The following is a 17,245-nucleotide window of genomic DNA, read 5'->3' on the forward strand; positions in this document are numbered from 1 at the left end:
ATATGAGGATGTTAAGGATTAACACCTCAGCATCACTGCCCTAAAGTCATCTCATCTGATTACACTCTGACATACTAACATTAATCCAACCAACATTAAAGCCCATCTGGCATCTTTACACAAGATTGTCTTTGGTCCTATTTACTGGCAAAGGGACTCCCACAGGCTACGACTGACATAGCATTTTAGTCTCATAAAACGTTTTATTTTCTTCTTAAGACTTGTTAATCGCAGACCCGAGACGATGTTGCGTAAATGCGCCTCAGTCAAAGTGCGTCTTTGTTTGGATGTTTAGCAGAAGTCAGAGACCTTGGACAGATGGAAACAAGCGAGACTTTGAAGGTTGTATATATTGTTGAGCTTTCTGCAAGCATATTTATTACAAAAAGGTGAGTAATTTGCATCACTCAGGCAAAAAGGAACCATAGAGTACACAGGCATGATTGCACTTATGAATGTTTTTAGTCAGAAAGTTCTAGTCACAGTAAGGTGGCACACAATCTGTGATTTGATAGAAAGGAACATTACTGCGGGTGCTACAGACGGGTGTTGTATACGTTTAAAGGCCATGATCAGGATTAACTGTAGTGTATGATAGCATGGGGTTACAGTTGTAGTGTAGCAGTGGTATTGTATTGCCCTTTAAATGCACAACAGCAGCTTGTCATTGCACTTTAAATAGATGAATAAATAATTGTGGTGTCCTGGCAGAATACAAGGGCATATTATCGCCAACAAGCATGTCCGCTGGGGGAAAATAACTGTACATTCAGTTTCTCCCTCAACACAAACATGTGGAAAAGTGTTAGTTTACCTAACAACATACAGTCTTCTTGCGGTCGCTGACCTTTCCCAGCGATCAAACAAAATATTAATGACGAAACATTCACATAAAATACAGGACAAATACACAAAGCCATTGCATTCCACACACACACGCACACACACACACACACTCCACATGAACTTCCTTTTTCACGTTCACAACAGAATAATTTACATCTTGCTACGCTTTTTAAAAACGATAACACTTTAGCAGTCTTTAGTGTGAATCTACGTCTGTCCAGTCTCGGTTTAGTGTGCGCTAACCCAGTGCTATCAGAACAGAGGCCCGGATCCTGGCCGTTTCTGTGGACCGGACTGTTGACTATCTCTTGGTGTTCTTGGCCAGTTTGCTAGTAGGGGTGCTCCTCCTTTGGGGAGTTGGGATTTTGGAGGGTTTGCCTCCGTGTTGGCGAGAGGCTGAGCGTGGCGTCGGTCGCCCTGAGTCTGTCACTGTCTCCGACATGTCCGAGCAAACCGACTGGATGTCTGAAATATCAAAGTCTGAGGCGTCGCTGCCACGGCGGCTGCTACCTCGGCTTCCTGCTTTGCTGCCAGGCCTGCTTGGGATCTTACTCAACCCTGAGAATAAAAGATCAAAGACAGTTACATCTCAGTACTTTGACATTGACATCCACATAATGGCTCAAAAAAAGTATATATTGATATTTTTCAGCCTTTTGATGATGTTTGATATGTAATTTTTAATGTTGTTTCCCAAAGAAAGCAGAATCATATCCAAACATCCATTGTTGACTACATGTAGATTCAAACAAATTTAATTTAGAAGCAAAATACTGGAAAATCAAGGCATGTTTATACTGATTACGAAGTAATTATGAGTAAACATGTACAGTTGCAATCAAAATTAATCAACCCCTTGACCTTAAAGACATTTTGCTGCGGATAACAACATTTCATGAAAACAATTCAACAAAGGCATCAGTAAACTTTTAGAGAAAGTTAATTAACTCGTTTAATCCCAAATTTTTCTTGTGTGTGAAAAATCGTGTTTTATAGTCGGTCACAACTGTGACCGGTGCGATAATGTGTATACTGAATTAACCTATTTCTACAGTCATAACAATGGATGTACATCTTAACCCAGCTATTTTAAACTCTTTGATCACATTCTAGGGTTACTATTATGGATTAAAAAAAGCCTTTTACAACACTGATAGGAAGAGATAAAATACTAAAAAATATAATCATCAACATACTGCATTTCAAAATTGTTACTTTATTGTAACATACATCATAAAATTGTAACATTAGCGCTACCAGTATTGCAACATCAGTACTGTAACTAATTCGTAACATTAGAACTTTTGATTTAGTGCAATATTTTGTCATTGCGACATTTTAGCGCATTCTTCTAACTAATCACTAACAACTCCAATGGATTTATATTGCATACCTAAGTTGACTGTTATCCCACCGCTCACAATTGTGACCGTCAACATGTTTACTCATCCTATGACAACACTCAACAATGACTCTTTTATTTATATATTAATACTAAACACCTTAGAGATAATGTGTACCAAAACTCTTTGTCGTATCTTTATGTTAACATACTTTACTAGCCTTATGTTTTGAAGTTTTGATGCAGCCTTCAACATCTCATGGTGTCATGTGAAACTGCACATATTTAATTGAGACCCTTAATTTTTCCATATTTGCAGGATGTGCACTAAACATCCCTTAGTAAAGTGTTTTGAGCTTTTAAAATGAAAACCTTTTTTACAGTCAATAATGTGACTAGTGGGAATTAATGGGCTAATACACATTCGAGTGATTCTGAGAATGTAATCATGTTAAAAATCTAATTGGTTCTAAACATTTGTTCATAATTATTCAACCCCCAAAAGTCAAATTTTGCACTGAATCTTTTATTCTGTAAAACCACCTATAAACTCTGCCTGTGAGTGCTTAGAAGCATCAGTCACCTCTCTACTACAGGCTTGGCCCATTTCTCGCCTGAAAAAAAGCTTTCAGATCACTGATAAACTTTGGTTTTCACATTGCCACTGCTTTCTTCAAATTCAACCAAATATTTTCAATGAGAATTAAATCTGGAGACTGAACAGGCCACTCAAGAACATTATATGACATTATATTATATTATATCCCTGAACCAAGTCGATTTGGATGTTTACTTTGGGCATCAGCTTCAGTCTTGGCACCAAAGGCTTCACAATTCTTGTCAAAATGGCCTGATACTTCAAAGAATCCATGATCTTTTTCATACAGTCATGATTTCCACTTTCTGCTAAAGTAAGACAACCCCATAACAGGACTGATCCACCTCCAAGTTTGACGATGGAGATGGTGCTCTTCATACCGTTGATCCATGGATCTAAAAAGTCCAGTTTAGTCACATCACTCCTTAAAACATTTTTCCAGAACTTCAGAGGTCTACCCATTTTAACATTTATAAGTTGGCCTTTAATGTTCTTTTTGGCCAAGAGTGGCATTCTGCAAGATGCCTCAACATTAAGGCCATACTTGTCTTGTGTTCATCTTCTACTCTGCATTAAAATGTTTTTCCTCCTTTCGTCGAGCCATTGTGAAAGTCTTTGGCTGTACATGGCAGCTTTTTTCTCAGTTGCTCTGATCAAATTTGTTATGATATTGTGCTTTTTTGTTTAACACCCTCAAAGGTTTTCTGGTACAACACATATTAAACTAAGGAATAGGGACACCAGCTGTGCCTCTACAAATAACATAATAAACTATTCTTTTCTATAGCTTTTGAGAGAGCTCTCTTAACTTCAGCACATGCATAGGCTAAGTTTATGTATATGTAACAGCCCAAACTAATTCTGTATTTTAATAGAGTTTCCAAAGGCTTAATTGTGTTTTAAAACACTTTTGTTACAAATAATTGCTTTCAATGCATATGCCAGTAAACTGTTATAGATGCAATTTAGATAAAATTTTGGATCTTGTATTTGTAAAGTACTGCAGTCTCTCAGGGGTTGGATAATGTTTTTGATTGCAACAGTATTTTTTTTTTCATGTAATAGATATATAATTGATTATATACTAGAGCTGCCCCCTTAATAGTCGATTAAACCTTCGTTGACAAGAAGAGGTTTATATATCATGCAGTAGCAGCAGCAAAACTTTATGAAGAGAAGATGTGTCTGTCTCACCCATGGCTTGACCTCTGGCCTTCATGACTGCAGCATTTATCAAGGATCCATCCTCTCCCGACTGAAAGCCTTTTCCTGACAAATAGCCTGGAAGACGAAGCTTGCTGCCCTGAATAGGGGTGCTCTGTAAGATGTCATGATTCAGAAACTGCCAATTAGAACAGAACAATGAGGATGCATGCAATTGACTGTTTACTGACAGCAACCTTTGGCAAAAAAGAGCTTTCTAAGATGCAGATATACCCAGTGGGCTTTTGCTCTAACATGCTGGCAATGAAACTGCACTAAAACACATCATTTGACATAACAGAACTAATAGACTAGTACATTAACTCGACAGAGGTGGGTTTAGGAGTTGCATGTATTCTGTATCACTCGCACATTTAAATGTTTGTTAATCCCAAAACTCTGCAGTGTGTACAGTATATGGCCAGAATGATGGAATAAATGCAGGATCACAGTTTACTGCCTACACTGATTCAAATTCAGCCATACACATCAGAAGAAAGAGAGGAAACCATTTAGAGTTCAGGATGTAGAACAGATCTCACAAGCATCGAGTTTTAGTGGCAAGAGGACAGAAAACTGTTCATTTTGCAGTTAGTGCTTGAATAATGAGAAAGGACGTGATGTTTGGAAAAGGTCTAGAATACCTTTGATTTAAGAGAATCACAACATCCCCTTTGTGAAAAAGAGGTTTAAAGATCAGAATTACAGGACCAAAGCAAACACATCTGCCTTAATAACAGACCACGTCCATGCATCATTGCAAAGCCAGAGAAAGAGATTGAACTCAACCCCAAATCCACACAGGAAGCAATTAGATCAGTAACATGGCAGAGACAGAGGTCAGGAGCAGGAGACGGAGATTAGATGGGGATTTGTCACTCATTTCTTAAGCACTATACCTCATTGGACGACCCTTGGCTGTCAAAGGAGTCAGATGATTTAAGAGGAGTAGCTGATTTGCTGTTTGTCAGCCAGGGTTTATCATAATTGCGGGTTAAATGTTGGGGTGTCTGTGAGAAACAATTGTGGATAAACCACATACGAAGGGTAGCAAAAGAAAAAAAAAAGACAGACAATACAGGAAACAATTATATATCAACAAATAATGATGGGGCTATGCATGGCTCTGTTCCAAATCTTAGTGAGCTCCCTATGTAAGACACTCCTGACAAAAAAACGTTTATGCTGCCTTAATTACTTTTTTGGCCATTTGATAGGAACAATACATGTGACACTGCACCACAAAACCTATAAGTCATAAGTAGCACAGGTATATTTGTAGTAATAGCCAAAAATACATTGTATGGGTCAAAATGATTGATTTTTATTTTATGCCAAAAATCATTAGGATATTAAGTAAAGATCACGTTCCATGAAGATATTTTGTACATTTCCTACCGTAAATATATCAAGACTTAATTTTTGATTCATTTGGACAAAAAGCAATAAAAAAAAGTGATTTTCTCAATATTTTTTTTGCAACCCACAAATTCCAGATTTTCAAATAGTTGTATCTAAGCCAAATATTGTCCTATGCCAACACAAATGAATGAAAAGCTTATTTATTAAGCTTTCAGATGATGTATAAATCTCATTTTTGAAAATTTGACCATTATAACTGTTTTTGTGGTCCAGGGTCACAAATAGTATAATAATAGCATAATAAATAGCCTCTCACCAGCTAAGAATAATTAAATAGTAATAAAAATTGACCTTTTTGTGCTTTTATGCTGATAGCTTAGCGACATAGCAAATAAAAATAAAAAAACCTGCTTGCCAAACTCATATTTACAGTCAAACCAAAATTTATTCAGACACCTTCAACATTTCTCACATTATCACAGTTTATTCACTATAGTTTAGAAAATTATAAAAAAATATGACAACAACTCAGAGTTAAACTGGGTCAGAGCAAATTCAGGTAAGTTTGATAGAAAGGTATGTAATGGATTACAATCAATCAAAAATTCTGAAAACTGTTAGTATGATAATATTTACACAACTATCAATACTTTGTTGACCATTTACCAAGCAATGCTTAATTTTGTTCAGTCTGTGGTGTAAAAAAAGTTGCATTAGCAATTAAAGAGAAAAAAAAAAAAACGCTTAAGCAAAACATGGTCAGGTCAAAGTGTCTGAATAATTGTTGGTCCCGAATTTATATCAGTTTTACTGGTAGTCCACTGTATGAAGAATTTTTGGGTATATATGTCACAGTTTACTTTATTTTGCTATCCTCACTTACATAAATGAACTCTAGTATCCTGCACCCACCAGTAAAAATATAAAAAAATATATCTGGTGTCTGAATAATTTGTGGTTTGACTGTAAATACCATACATTAAATCAGCAATTAAAATAAATGAATGGCCCTATAAATGTTGTTTCTTTTGCTCAAACAGCATTAAAAAAAAAAAGACTAATTTTCTGATGGAAAAGACGATGTGCATATGCAGTCCAAACTTGTTTTGCAGCTCACTAGGTTTTGGAACCAAGCTTTATGATTGGTGACAGGAAAATGTGACAAAACATGGAGAAGTTACACATTTCTGTACAACCTAAACAACAATGTCCATACCTTGGGCGTGCTGGAGCCGGGTGGGTTGGGTTGTGCGGGGCAGCTGTGGCTAGAATTGGATCTGTTGGGGGAGGCACCTCTTGAGGATGGCCGTGACCTTCGACCTCTGTAGCGGAAACTGGCCATCACCTGGGTGGTGCCTTCTGGGAGAATAAACTTCTCGCGCAGCTCCACGTTGGTTCTGCCCTTAGCTGAAGCAAGAACATACAGTGCAATGAGCCAAGACCACAGCAAAACCTTTAACACGGGTTTAGAAAATAAGCCTCTGAAATTCAAAGGAATACTGTGGCTTTAGTTCAACACGAGGTCTATGCACAACATCTGTGGTACTAACAATTATGAGTCAATTTAATATAATTGTTTATTGTTTGATCTGTAATGCTGTCTATATCAATTTAATCCACCCTAATTACTGTAAACAGACTGGTTCACAAGTTTGTTGAAATTGAGGCATTTTTTGTGGTAATCAGCAACAAACTACAGATGCTGTTCACAGAGCTCAACTTGTTTTGAGCCCAACACATTTCCTTTAAACAAGTCTCAGGAACTTATTTCAGAAAGCCAGTTTAAAGGTTCAGATCTTATGAAGGACTCTTTAACCAGGCTGGGAATGATGGGCACCCACTCAAATGAGCAAAACCCTATTCAGAGTTTTGTGCTTTGGTTTGATGTAGGGAATGAATTGCATGCACTACACATCACTGGCAAATGTATATAAGAAAGAAAGAAAGAAAAACATTGATGCTGCATAAAAATATATTATCATATAGTAGAACAGGATTAACCTTCGGAGACTGCAGTTTAGAAAAACAATTTAGCATAAAATATTCCGTTTATTGTGTATAGCTCAGTTTAATGTGATGTATTATTCATATCTTGCATTGATGAGATTGTCGAGCAAGTTTCACTGCACTGCAACAGAGCTACAATAAGCACATGCAGAGAAAGCGAGAAAGGACTCATGACGCAACACAAAACCGCATGCTAAACAGTCCCAGACAGCACGATGGAAAGGGAAGCATGAGATTAATGTTAATGAGAATACCATTCAGGGATCACTGCAGCACACCCACACACACACACACACACACACACACACTGGGATGCACACATACCACTGGGATGGAGCAAGGAGAGAAAGTGTGAGAGTTGCCAACCTATAGGAGACTGAGTAATTGAAGAATTTGATTCCGAGCGCAACATTTTACTCCCGTGGTGGTGAACTAGAAGAAACGACAATTGGGTTCACAAACAAAGCAGAAGGAAAAGGGAAATTCTGAAAGAAAGACTTCATGGGAAGAGACCGGCAAGCTTTAAGAATCCCATACACAGCCAATTAGAATGCAGGAAGAAAAGATTCAGCCACAACAAATGATTACAGCCTACATAAGAATATCCATCAGTAACATTCTCAACTCTTTACATCTACAACTCCTTTCATTATTGGGAACTTTAGATTCCGTTCCAAAACCTACTGTCTACATTGGCAGGTGTAGACGGTCTATCCTAAAGCAGAATCTTAAAGGAGAAGTTCACTTCCAGAACAAATCCAAGATGTTCCACGATGTGCATGTCTTTCTTTCTTCAGTCGTAAGGAAATTATGTTTTTTGAGGAAAACATTCAGGATTTCTGTCCATGTAGTGGACTTCTATGGTGCCCGCGAGTTTAAACTTCCAAAATGCAGTTTAAATACAGCTTCAAATGGCCCTAAATGATCCTAGCCAAGGAAGAAGGATCTTATCTAGCAAAATGAGGTTATTTCTACAAAAAAGAACAATTTATATACTTTTTAACCTCAAATGCTCATCTTGTCTAGCTCGGTGTGTACCCTGTGTATTACGGTTCAAGACAGAACTCCCATCTCATTTTCTTCTCCAACTTCAAAATCATCCTACATCGCTGTTTTACCTTTTTTTTTTGTAAAGGATCTTTTTTTGTTTGTTTGATCTTAGCACGTTCACTTTGTAAACACTGGGTCGGTACTTCTGCCACGATGTAGGATGATTTTGAAGTTGGAGAAGAAAATGAGATGAGAGTTTTTCAACATACCCTAACTGTCTTGAACTAGAAACAAACAGTTCAGACAGAGCTAGACAAGACGAGCATTTGAGGTTAAAAATCACTAGATAAGACCCTTCTTTTTCAGCTGGGATTGTTTAGAGCCCTTTAAAGCTGCTTTTAAACTGCATTCTGGAAGTTCAAACTCATAGGCACCATAGAGACCACTATATGGAGAAAAATCCTGAAATGTTTTCCTCAAAAAACCTAATTTCTTTATGACTGAAGAAAAACATGAACATATTGGATGACAAGGGTTAAGTAAATTATCCATACATTTTTGTTCTGGAAGTGAACTTCTCCTTTAACTGAAATGGAATTAGACTTTATCTGTTTTGTTCTATACTTCTGCCTTTACCACAAAAGACTCACTACTGCTTTTTAATTTGGCCAAAACAAGGTATCTTAGATGGTAGCACAATAATGAAACTATGCATTAGGATTTTGTCTATGACGTGTTAAAATGCTGTCTATTTAGGCAACTAGACTAGGTTTTTGTGTCTGCAACATAATGTCTTGGTGGGAACAAACATTGAACAGTTTTGTTATTCACAATATCAATGCATTTAAAAGACCTGTCTGAATACCATAAGCTGAAGCTGAGAACAACATAACGTGGACATTACCTCTGCACGGGTCATTTTTCACCAGGAACTCATCCAGGGCCATCCAACCACCACCCACCCGCACCATCACCGTACTGCGCAGGATCCGCACCAGCCGCAGCTGCTGGGAATCTCCAAACTGGACACGAACAGAGAACACAGTCATTCTTCTGAAATACAGCCATGTTTTTCAGTGACAGGCACACAGCAGAGCAACATCAGAAACCTCAGCCCTATAACACACTTTTTAAAGTAGTAAAAACTAGCCATCCGACAATATGCTCCAAGAGTCAAATCACAACATTATTAGTCAGATGCTATTTATGTACTGTTTATCTCTGGCTTCCTCTTGTTGCTCTGCTGAGCCAAAATACATTTTGATTGAGACACAACATTGGTTTCATTCCAGAAGACATGAAATGAATGGTCAATCCAACTGGTTTCATTTGTGGCTTTGTGCTAATTTAGGACCGATCATCAAAAAATCTTGTGTGTGGTAGTGTGCTTCATTGCATGTCATTAAAGGTGCACAAAGTGTTAGTTTGTATCGTCATTTTGTTATTGTTACTGTTAGTTTGTACTACTGGCTGATACGATAGTGGTTCTAGACGTTATGCTGCCACCTGTGGGCGTGGATGAAGCAAAAGCAAAAACATTACTTGCTTATCTGTCACCTGTGATTAATTGATTCCACATTCAAAAGTGTCCTATATATGCATAAACAATTATTTTACACTCTTCAAGGCAATAGTATAGATGTATAGATAGATATATTTTTATATATTACAATTTATTCTAAAATAAAGAGGAAAAGATATTACTGATATTATTACCGAGTCTTCATTTCATGAGTGAACATTTGTCTGACAGACAGAATTTCTGTATGTGTGAAACTTCATTACAATAGAAAAAGTTACTAAGTGCACTTTTAAGACACAGGACAGGACTGTGATCAGTTTGTCCACTAGGGTGTGCTACAAGTGCATTCTACACACTTATTCAGGCCGAGGCTCAGTTTTCATACAAATATGGGCACTGGCACAGAGACGCAGGGGAACACTTGAGCATAACTCTTCTGCATTCCCCTACATCCGCCATGCCAAAGATAGGAGCTAAAGAAAACAACGAGCCCAATGAGTTGCGTCCAAATGATTGTTGCCAGTTGGATATGGCCAAGGCTTACGGATTTCACAGCACAGAAAATTATGGCCTCATGCTTTCTGTTTAAAAAAAAAAAAGAAATCATACCATGTGAGAAAGTTTTTCCACAAACCAACAATGCATATAGAAGTTGCACCGTCTAGAACTACAAACTACCATTCTCATAGAGGATGCGTGTGTTGACACTGATGCTCGACTCCAACCACACACAATAGGAACAATATGGAAGAATGGCTGAAATCGACTCGCTGAAACTCAACATGACCGACACACTGATGGCGACCCGCTGAGCATCGCTCTGGCCTGCAAGCCCTTTATTCTTGAAGTGATAACCAGAATGAATCGATACCATTGGTGAATTTGGTGATTGGGGGGAGGAGAAGATGAATTTTGAAGCATGATCAAGAGAAATAGTCAAGAGAATCACAACGAACAGCTTGAAGAATGACCATTTACCAGGATACAGCTTTCCAAAACCGCAACGTGTAGATGGGGGGTTAGATTTTGATTGTCCCTGTTTGTTATAGTCTCGTCGGCGATTAAGGGGTCATGTAAGCAGTGAACGAGACCAAACTGTCGAAAGAATGGTTTCAGTTGATGTGATATAAAGGTCTCAATACAAAAGAAGAAAAACATGAGGTTTGCATGGCCTGCCCTATAAAATCCCTTCACCAGCTCAGAGTCAAGTATCCTCCCTAAACACCACCATGAGAAAGCATGTAGCTCATGATTTTATGTGGTTTATGTAGGGAGAATCATGCATCTTTCAGCTCAAAATTCCTTCTGAAGCTTTGGCTTGTTTGAACATCAGCCGCAAACTGGTTAAAAGAAAAAAGCGAGGCTCTCATAAAGCAGAACTTAAAAAGGTTAAGTAAATTAAGCAGGTAGCAGAAGGCAAGCATACTGTGTTAATGCTGCAAAAGCTGTCGCAAATTATAATACAAAAGCAGAATGCAGCACTGCGGAGAAAAATGCATATGAACTCAAAAGCAGATAGTTGAATCTAAAAATAAAAACATCCTAAATTATCCTAAAAAGGTTGGTCGTCTATAAAACAAGTCAACATGAAACATTCACAACCCTCGTTACTAACCAACTGATTGATATCACTGAATATATTTACAGTCATTAAATTACTGAACCACTGGCAAGATCTTAGAAAAACTGCATTAAAAAGTTTGCCAGCATAATTGTTTATTATTAATAAATGTAATCATTCATCATTTATATTTGGTAATTGGCTGTTGTTTAAGATGGGGGAAAAATTATAACACTGTAAAAAAGTTTTTAAGTTTTATTTAATAAAGTATATATATTTTTTTTTTTTTGAGTAATGCTTGAGTAATAATGATTTCATGTTGACTAGAAACTATTTCCCAAATATTCGTGCTTAACTCAGAATTTGCCTTAAAATGACTAAGGGCACTATTTCACAACTTATATTAAGGACATGACACTAAACACCATTTTTTGGTGTTATTTATTATTAAAGAAGTAGAAATGTTCATCTCTATTTATAGCTTCAGCTGCACTAGTAACTGTGAAGATTTGTAAACAGCCATGCCACAAACTAAATGGCTGGCTTTGGGAAAAGAGTTATTTAAATGTATACTTCTTTAAATACGCTTATCCGCTTGTGAGTTTAAGACAGCCTTAAATATTGGGGATTCAAAGACACAGTGACAGTGAATCAGATAAAACAAAAAGGGCAGCACATTAAATCTTTCAAAAGCTCTATGCATGTTTACCTGATTTCCAAGGTAGAACTGATGTGGGGGAAAAAACAGTGAAAAGACAAACATTAGTAAATATCAGTTCACCAAAGGAAAAAAAACAAACAAGTTCTATCCATATTTTCTTCACAGTGGCACGGTCACAGGCCTCCAGCCAGTACGAAGAAATATGTAGTTATGATCACCTTTATTATTTCCTTAGATTACGGGAAGTAATAGAATGGCTGACCGTGACTAACTGTTACAGGATCTGTTTATTAAGAGCGTTGGAGAGAAGTGGATGGGGGGGAAGAACCCTAAAACTCTCAAACTTGAGAGAATGAAAAATGCAATGGCACGTAAAAATGTAATGAAGTCATTCTCTTTGGCAACAGCCGTGTCGGGGCAAAAAGGTTTGGGTAGAGGAGCAGTTTAACAAGGGTCTGTGGAGCACTGCCAACTTTCCAGACTTCATGTTTCCATCTCGTCCTCAAAACATTCCTTATATCAGCTTTGATACATGGAATCAGGGCCTTTTCATTGGGATACAGCCAGTGTTTGACTGAACTTTGCAAGACTGTTTACATACAATTATGTTATTGCCACATTAACAACAAAAATGCTGTTTTTACAACAAATTTTCCGAGAACACTAGATACCTTTGTTGTAAAACGACACATTTAGTTTAATAACCATAGTATATACCCTGATTATTTTGGGGGGTCTCATGAATTGTATTTTTGTCTCTTTATTTTGAAAAACGTAGGTTTCCTGGCCTAGGTTTCCATAGTAAATGTGTTTCTTGACTCATTCAGACAGCATGAAAAATCTGTCACTTACCCGATATTTGTTGGCTCCAATCTGCTCTACTTGGAACCGTTTAGGACACTTGCACTTTGCAACTTGGCGAGTCACCTAAACACATGAAGTCATAAATCAGAAAACGACTACAAGAAACACCGCCTGTAACACTTCCAATTACTGTGTAGAACTTTCCAAAAAGTAAGCTGATAACATTTACCTCATCTTCAATTTTGTCAGCATCGGTTAACGGTTTGTAAGCATCTTTGTTGGGATGTAGAGCAGCCACAAACTCATAGTAGTCGATGTAGCCATCGCCGTCTCGATCAAAAATGTCTGCCACAGCGCTCATCTCCAGACGACTGGTGGGGAACTCTGCAGGACCAAATAGGTGTTGAGGGTAAAGCCTAAAAGACTTCAGACCTAAACGACACGCGGTTTGAAAGCTTTCCTTACTTGAAGACAGGATGCCATCGATGAATTCCTGCCTTGTGACTTTGCCATCCTGGTCTTTATCAATGCGACGGAAGAAATCCATGACGCGTGATTTCTTGTGGTTCATCCAGCGCATGTAGCGCTTCCTCCATACGTCAAAGTCAAAGTTGGCAAACTCTTTCAGCTGAGGGCAGATTAGAAGAAAATGAGTGTGAAGGCACCTGACATGAATCTGAGATGGATGTGAGGTCAGCTGTGCATGTATGACTGACCTCCTCCAGTCTGTCCAGAGCATCGTTGAGCTTCCTCCTCCTGTCCAGCGCCAGCAGCCAGACCTGTTGCCATTTACTAACCAGCAGGTTCACTCTGGGGTTCTTAGTCTCGATTTGCACCTGTGATGCTGCGGTGTACATGGACTGTGTGGGGGATCTCTTTCCTGATGACCAAACAAACAAACATCTTGATCAACCAAACCTAAACAACCAGTGCTTACACTTCTGTTTGGTGGACTATATTACAAAAGCTCCTGATGTTTTCGTCTATGACTTAATAATTAGCATTAATTATAGGAATGCACCTAAATGAAACTTTTTGGCCGAAGCCAAACAAAATTAAACGCTGGGCCGAAGGCCGATTACCGAACATGGTTTTCCCTCATGTATTTTGCCAATTTTTTAAACCACTGCATAAATTAAATAGCCAAAATGTGCTGTTTACAGTTTTGTCTTGCTTTAAAAAAAAAAAAAAATCAATTACAAAACAACAATTTAAAAATATTTAACTAACACTAAACATATAATAATAGACATTAAAGCCTACCAACAAAGCACAATTTAACTTAAAATTAATAAGTTAGCAAAATAATATTCTTTGGCCCTTCTTGAATCAGGCATGTGTTTTTTAATGTACAAATAAATGCAGCCTTGCTTATAATACATGTATTAATAGAGCTGTCGTAATGATTGGTTATCATTATTTTTGTCTTACTTTTTTATTTTATTTTACAGAACAACAGTAAAATTACAATGCTAACATTTATGTATGCTGACTTTTATTTTGGCGGAAACCCGCAAGAAGACCTTAGTACTACTTTTTGCTGACAGCAGCAGATTTATGAATGATTCTCATCACGCAGATTTTCCTCGCGCTTTGGACTTTGAACCCTGGCTAAGGAGCTTGTGCAGCGCTGTCAGAATAAATACAATTGGTGCGTGTATTAAGCAACATAACGTTCTGTAGTTTATTTACTAATGGTTTAAGGCAATTTTGCGATGTCAGTCATCATACAGTAACCAGCAACAACCAGCCCTTTCTCTTCTCATGGAAGACATGCGATGCGGTACTAAACAGTCTCTCGCTGTCTGTGCTTGTAATGATTTTTGCGTCTTTCTCTGACAGTTTTAAATGATTCCACACTACCGACAATGTTTGCTGCATTAGTGCGCGCCTCTATTTGATCACGTCATTGTTCGGTATAATTTATTCTGCCTTTTTCCGCTTATTCGGTTGCCGAACATTCAGTGCATCCCTAATTAATTACTCATTTTGTGTCTAGCTCAAGGGCACACATTTACATTTATTCATTTAACAGATGCTATTATTGCAGATGATGGTACTTACTGGCTGTCCGTCCTTTCTCTAGAACAGGTATTTGAGATTGAACCGGGGGATCCGCTGTAGCTTTTCTCTTATGCGTTTTGGTGATTTTGTCCACGTCTGGTTGTTTTCTGGTCATCTCTTCCATGAATGTCTGGTACACAACATAGACACACAGCTTGTTTCTACAATGCTTACTACTAAACCATTGACTAATGATGTTGAAGCTCCTGATGGTACCTGGTGCTCAGCGATGAGCGTTTTGACTTCCTCTAACTCTTGAGGAAGAGGTTCCTTGTCTTTCTCGCCGAGTGTGGTTTCAGCCCACTGAAGCCAGCTCAGCAGGTTCTCCAGAAGTTCTTGAGTGGCCAGCAGTTCGTCCAGAGCACTGGAGAGCCTCTGCTGGTGCTGTCGGGCCCAGGCTGTTACCTGAAATAGACACACAAATCTGATCATACCGTTCACAGTGTTAACAGTTATGGATCACCCATTGTGGAATCTGACCAACAACCTATTGGTTACCAGCCCAGATATTTGAAGTAGCACACAAAACAAGAAAATACTTTCTTAATCTGGCAAGATCTGATTGGCTGCCTTCACACAACTTTCGGAAATAACAGAAAAACATAGTTTTATAAGTCCACCTGGAACTGTTTGTGTAAAGTTAATACAACAAACACTTTTGAGGAAGAACTAGTTTCTGGATTTGCTGTTCCAGATGAGAGTTTCTCAAAGACACTCAAGAGTGTTGTTTGAGGCAGATACATGTTTTTTCTGTATTTTTTTCTCCTCATTCTTTTAATTATTGTGGTAAAATCTATGTGAATAAATGTGTTTGGAGATTTTACATGTTCCTCAGATGATCTCTTTCTCACCAGGTGAGTGGGATTTGAATGCTCTAGTTTTAATAATCTTCTTTTAATCTACTTTTAATCAAATATACATATGATGGCTAAACTGTATGTGCTTCTCATCACATGCACTTGATTTACATTTACATTTAGTCATTTAGCATATGCTTTTATCCAAAGCGACTTACAAATGAGGACAATGGAAGCAATCAAAATCAACAAAAGAGCAATGTTATGTAAGTGCTATGACAAGTCTCAGATTAGCTTAATGCAGTATATGTAGCAAGGTTTTTTAAATTATATAGTAAATAAAAAGAAAATGGATAGAATAGAAAAAGAATAGAGCAAGCTAGTGTTTTTTTTGTTAATTGTATAATAAATAAAAAGAAAAAATTTAGAAAAGATAGAAGATATAAAAAGAATAGAGAAAGTTTTTTTTAAGAATAGAAATAGAATAGAGAGTGCTAGAGTTAGAGGGTCAAATAAAGATGGAAGAGATGTGTTTTTAGCCGATTCTTGAAGATGGCTAAAGACTGCTCGGATTGAGTTGGGCAGGTCATTCCACCAGGAGGGAACATTTAAGGTAAAAGTCCATGAAAGAGATTTTGTGTCTCCTTGGGATGGCACAATAATGCACCGTTCATTTGCAGAAATTAAGCTTCTAGAGGGCACATAAGTCTGAAGCCAGAGCCAGTGGTGGTTTTGTAGGCAAACATTAATACCTTGAATTTTATGCGAGCAGCTATTGGTAGCCAGTGCAAATTGATGAAGATAGGTGTAATGTGCGTTCTTTTCAGCTCATTAAAAATTAATCTTGCAGCCACATTCTGGATTAATTGTAAAGGTTTGATAGAACTGGCTGGAAGACCTGCCAAAAGAGCATTGCAATAGTCCAGCCTGGCCAGAACAAGAGCTTGAACGATGAGTTGTGAAGCATGTTCTGAAAGAAAGGGCCTGATTTCCTGATGCTGAATAAAGCAAATCTGCAGGACCGCAGTTTTAACAATGTGGTCTGAGAAAGTCAGCTTAGAGAAACCTTTGTAGAAATAGACAAACCTCCTCAAAGCGTGCTTTAATGATGGTATTCCAGTGTTTGATGGTGGTGATGGAGTCTGGGTGGCAGATGGACAGGATGGCCTCTCCCATGCTCGTGGCTTTATTCAGGGCCAGTCTTTTCTCCTCCAGATTCTTCATGAACTCCTGCATGTATCAACAGTTCTTTCATTAGCAAATGGCTGTGGTTACACAAAGAGTACCCAAGTGAAAAACAAGTGCACTTCCATAATGTACTTAAAGTGCTCTATTTTCACACACTAATTCTGTACTTAATATACTAAAAATTATTTGTCAGTACATCTAATGCTGCGTTCCAGGCAGGTTTTTTAACTGGTAAATCACCACTTCAAACCACGACTCACGACTTTGCAGCGTTCCTGGCAAGTCAAGCCAAAATGCCTG

At 37.9% G+C, this 17,245-nt stretch overlaps 1 protein-coding gene across 1 annotated transcript in view; it reads right to left on the bottom strand.

Moving 5' to 3' along the window:
* Window positions 1–343: 343 nt before the first annotated feature.
* Window positions 344–17,245, bottom strand: part of dst (dystonin) — a 229,974-nt gene continuing 213,072 nt past the window's right edge. Inside the window, exons 86-98 of the mRNA XM_073834681.1 lie at window positions 16,844–16,987; window positions 15,177–15,365; window positions 14,961–15,090; window positions 13,613–13,776; window positions 13,362–13,524; window positions 13,126–13,280; window positions 12,945–13,019; window positions 12,141–12,158; window positions 9,253–9,370; window positions 6,568–6,758; window positions 4,889–4,999; window positions 3,981–4,104; window positions 344–1,404 (exon numbers count right to left, since the gene is read on the bottom strand). Coding sequence (XP_073690782.1) covers window positions 1,148–1,404; window positions 3,981–4,104; window positions 4,889–4,999; window positions 6,568–6,758; window positions 9,253–9,370; window positions 12,141–12,158; window positions 12,945–13,019; window positions 13,126–13,280; window positions 13,362–13,524; window positions 13,613–13,776; window positions 14,961–15,090; window positions 15,177–15,365; window positions 16,844–16,987 — 1,839 coding nt within the window. The 3' untranslated portion in view covers window positions 344–1,147. The remainder of the gene's footprint in view (window positions 1,405–3,980; window positions 4,105–4,888; window positions 5,000–6,567; window positions 6,759–9,252; window positions 9,371–12,140; window positions 12,159–12,944; window positions 13,020–13,125; window positions 13,281–13,361; window positions 13,525–13,612; window positions 13,777–14,960; window positions 15,091–15,176; window positions 15,366–16,843; window positions 16,988–17,245) is intronic.

This window comes from Garra rufa, chromosome 2 (assembly GCF_049309525.1).
Source record: "Garra rufa chromosome 2, GarRuf1.0, whole genome shotgun sequence".
Lineage (NCBI taxonomy): Eukaryota > Metazoa > Chordata > Actinopteri > Cypriniformes > Cyprinidae > Garra > Garra rufa.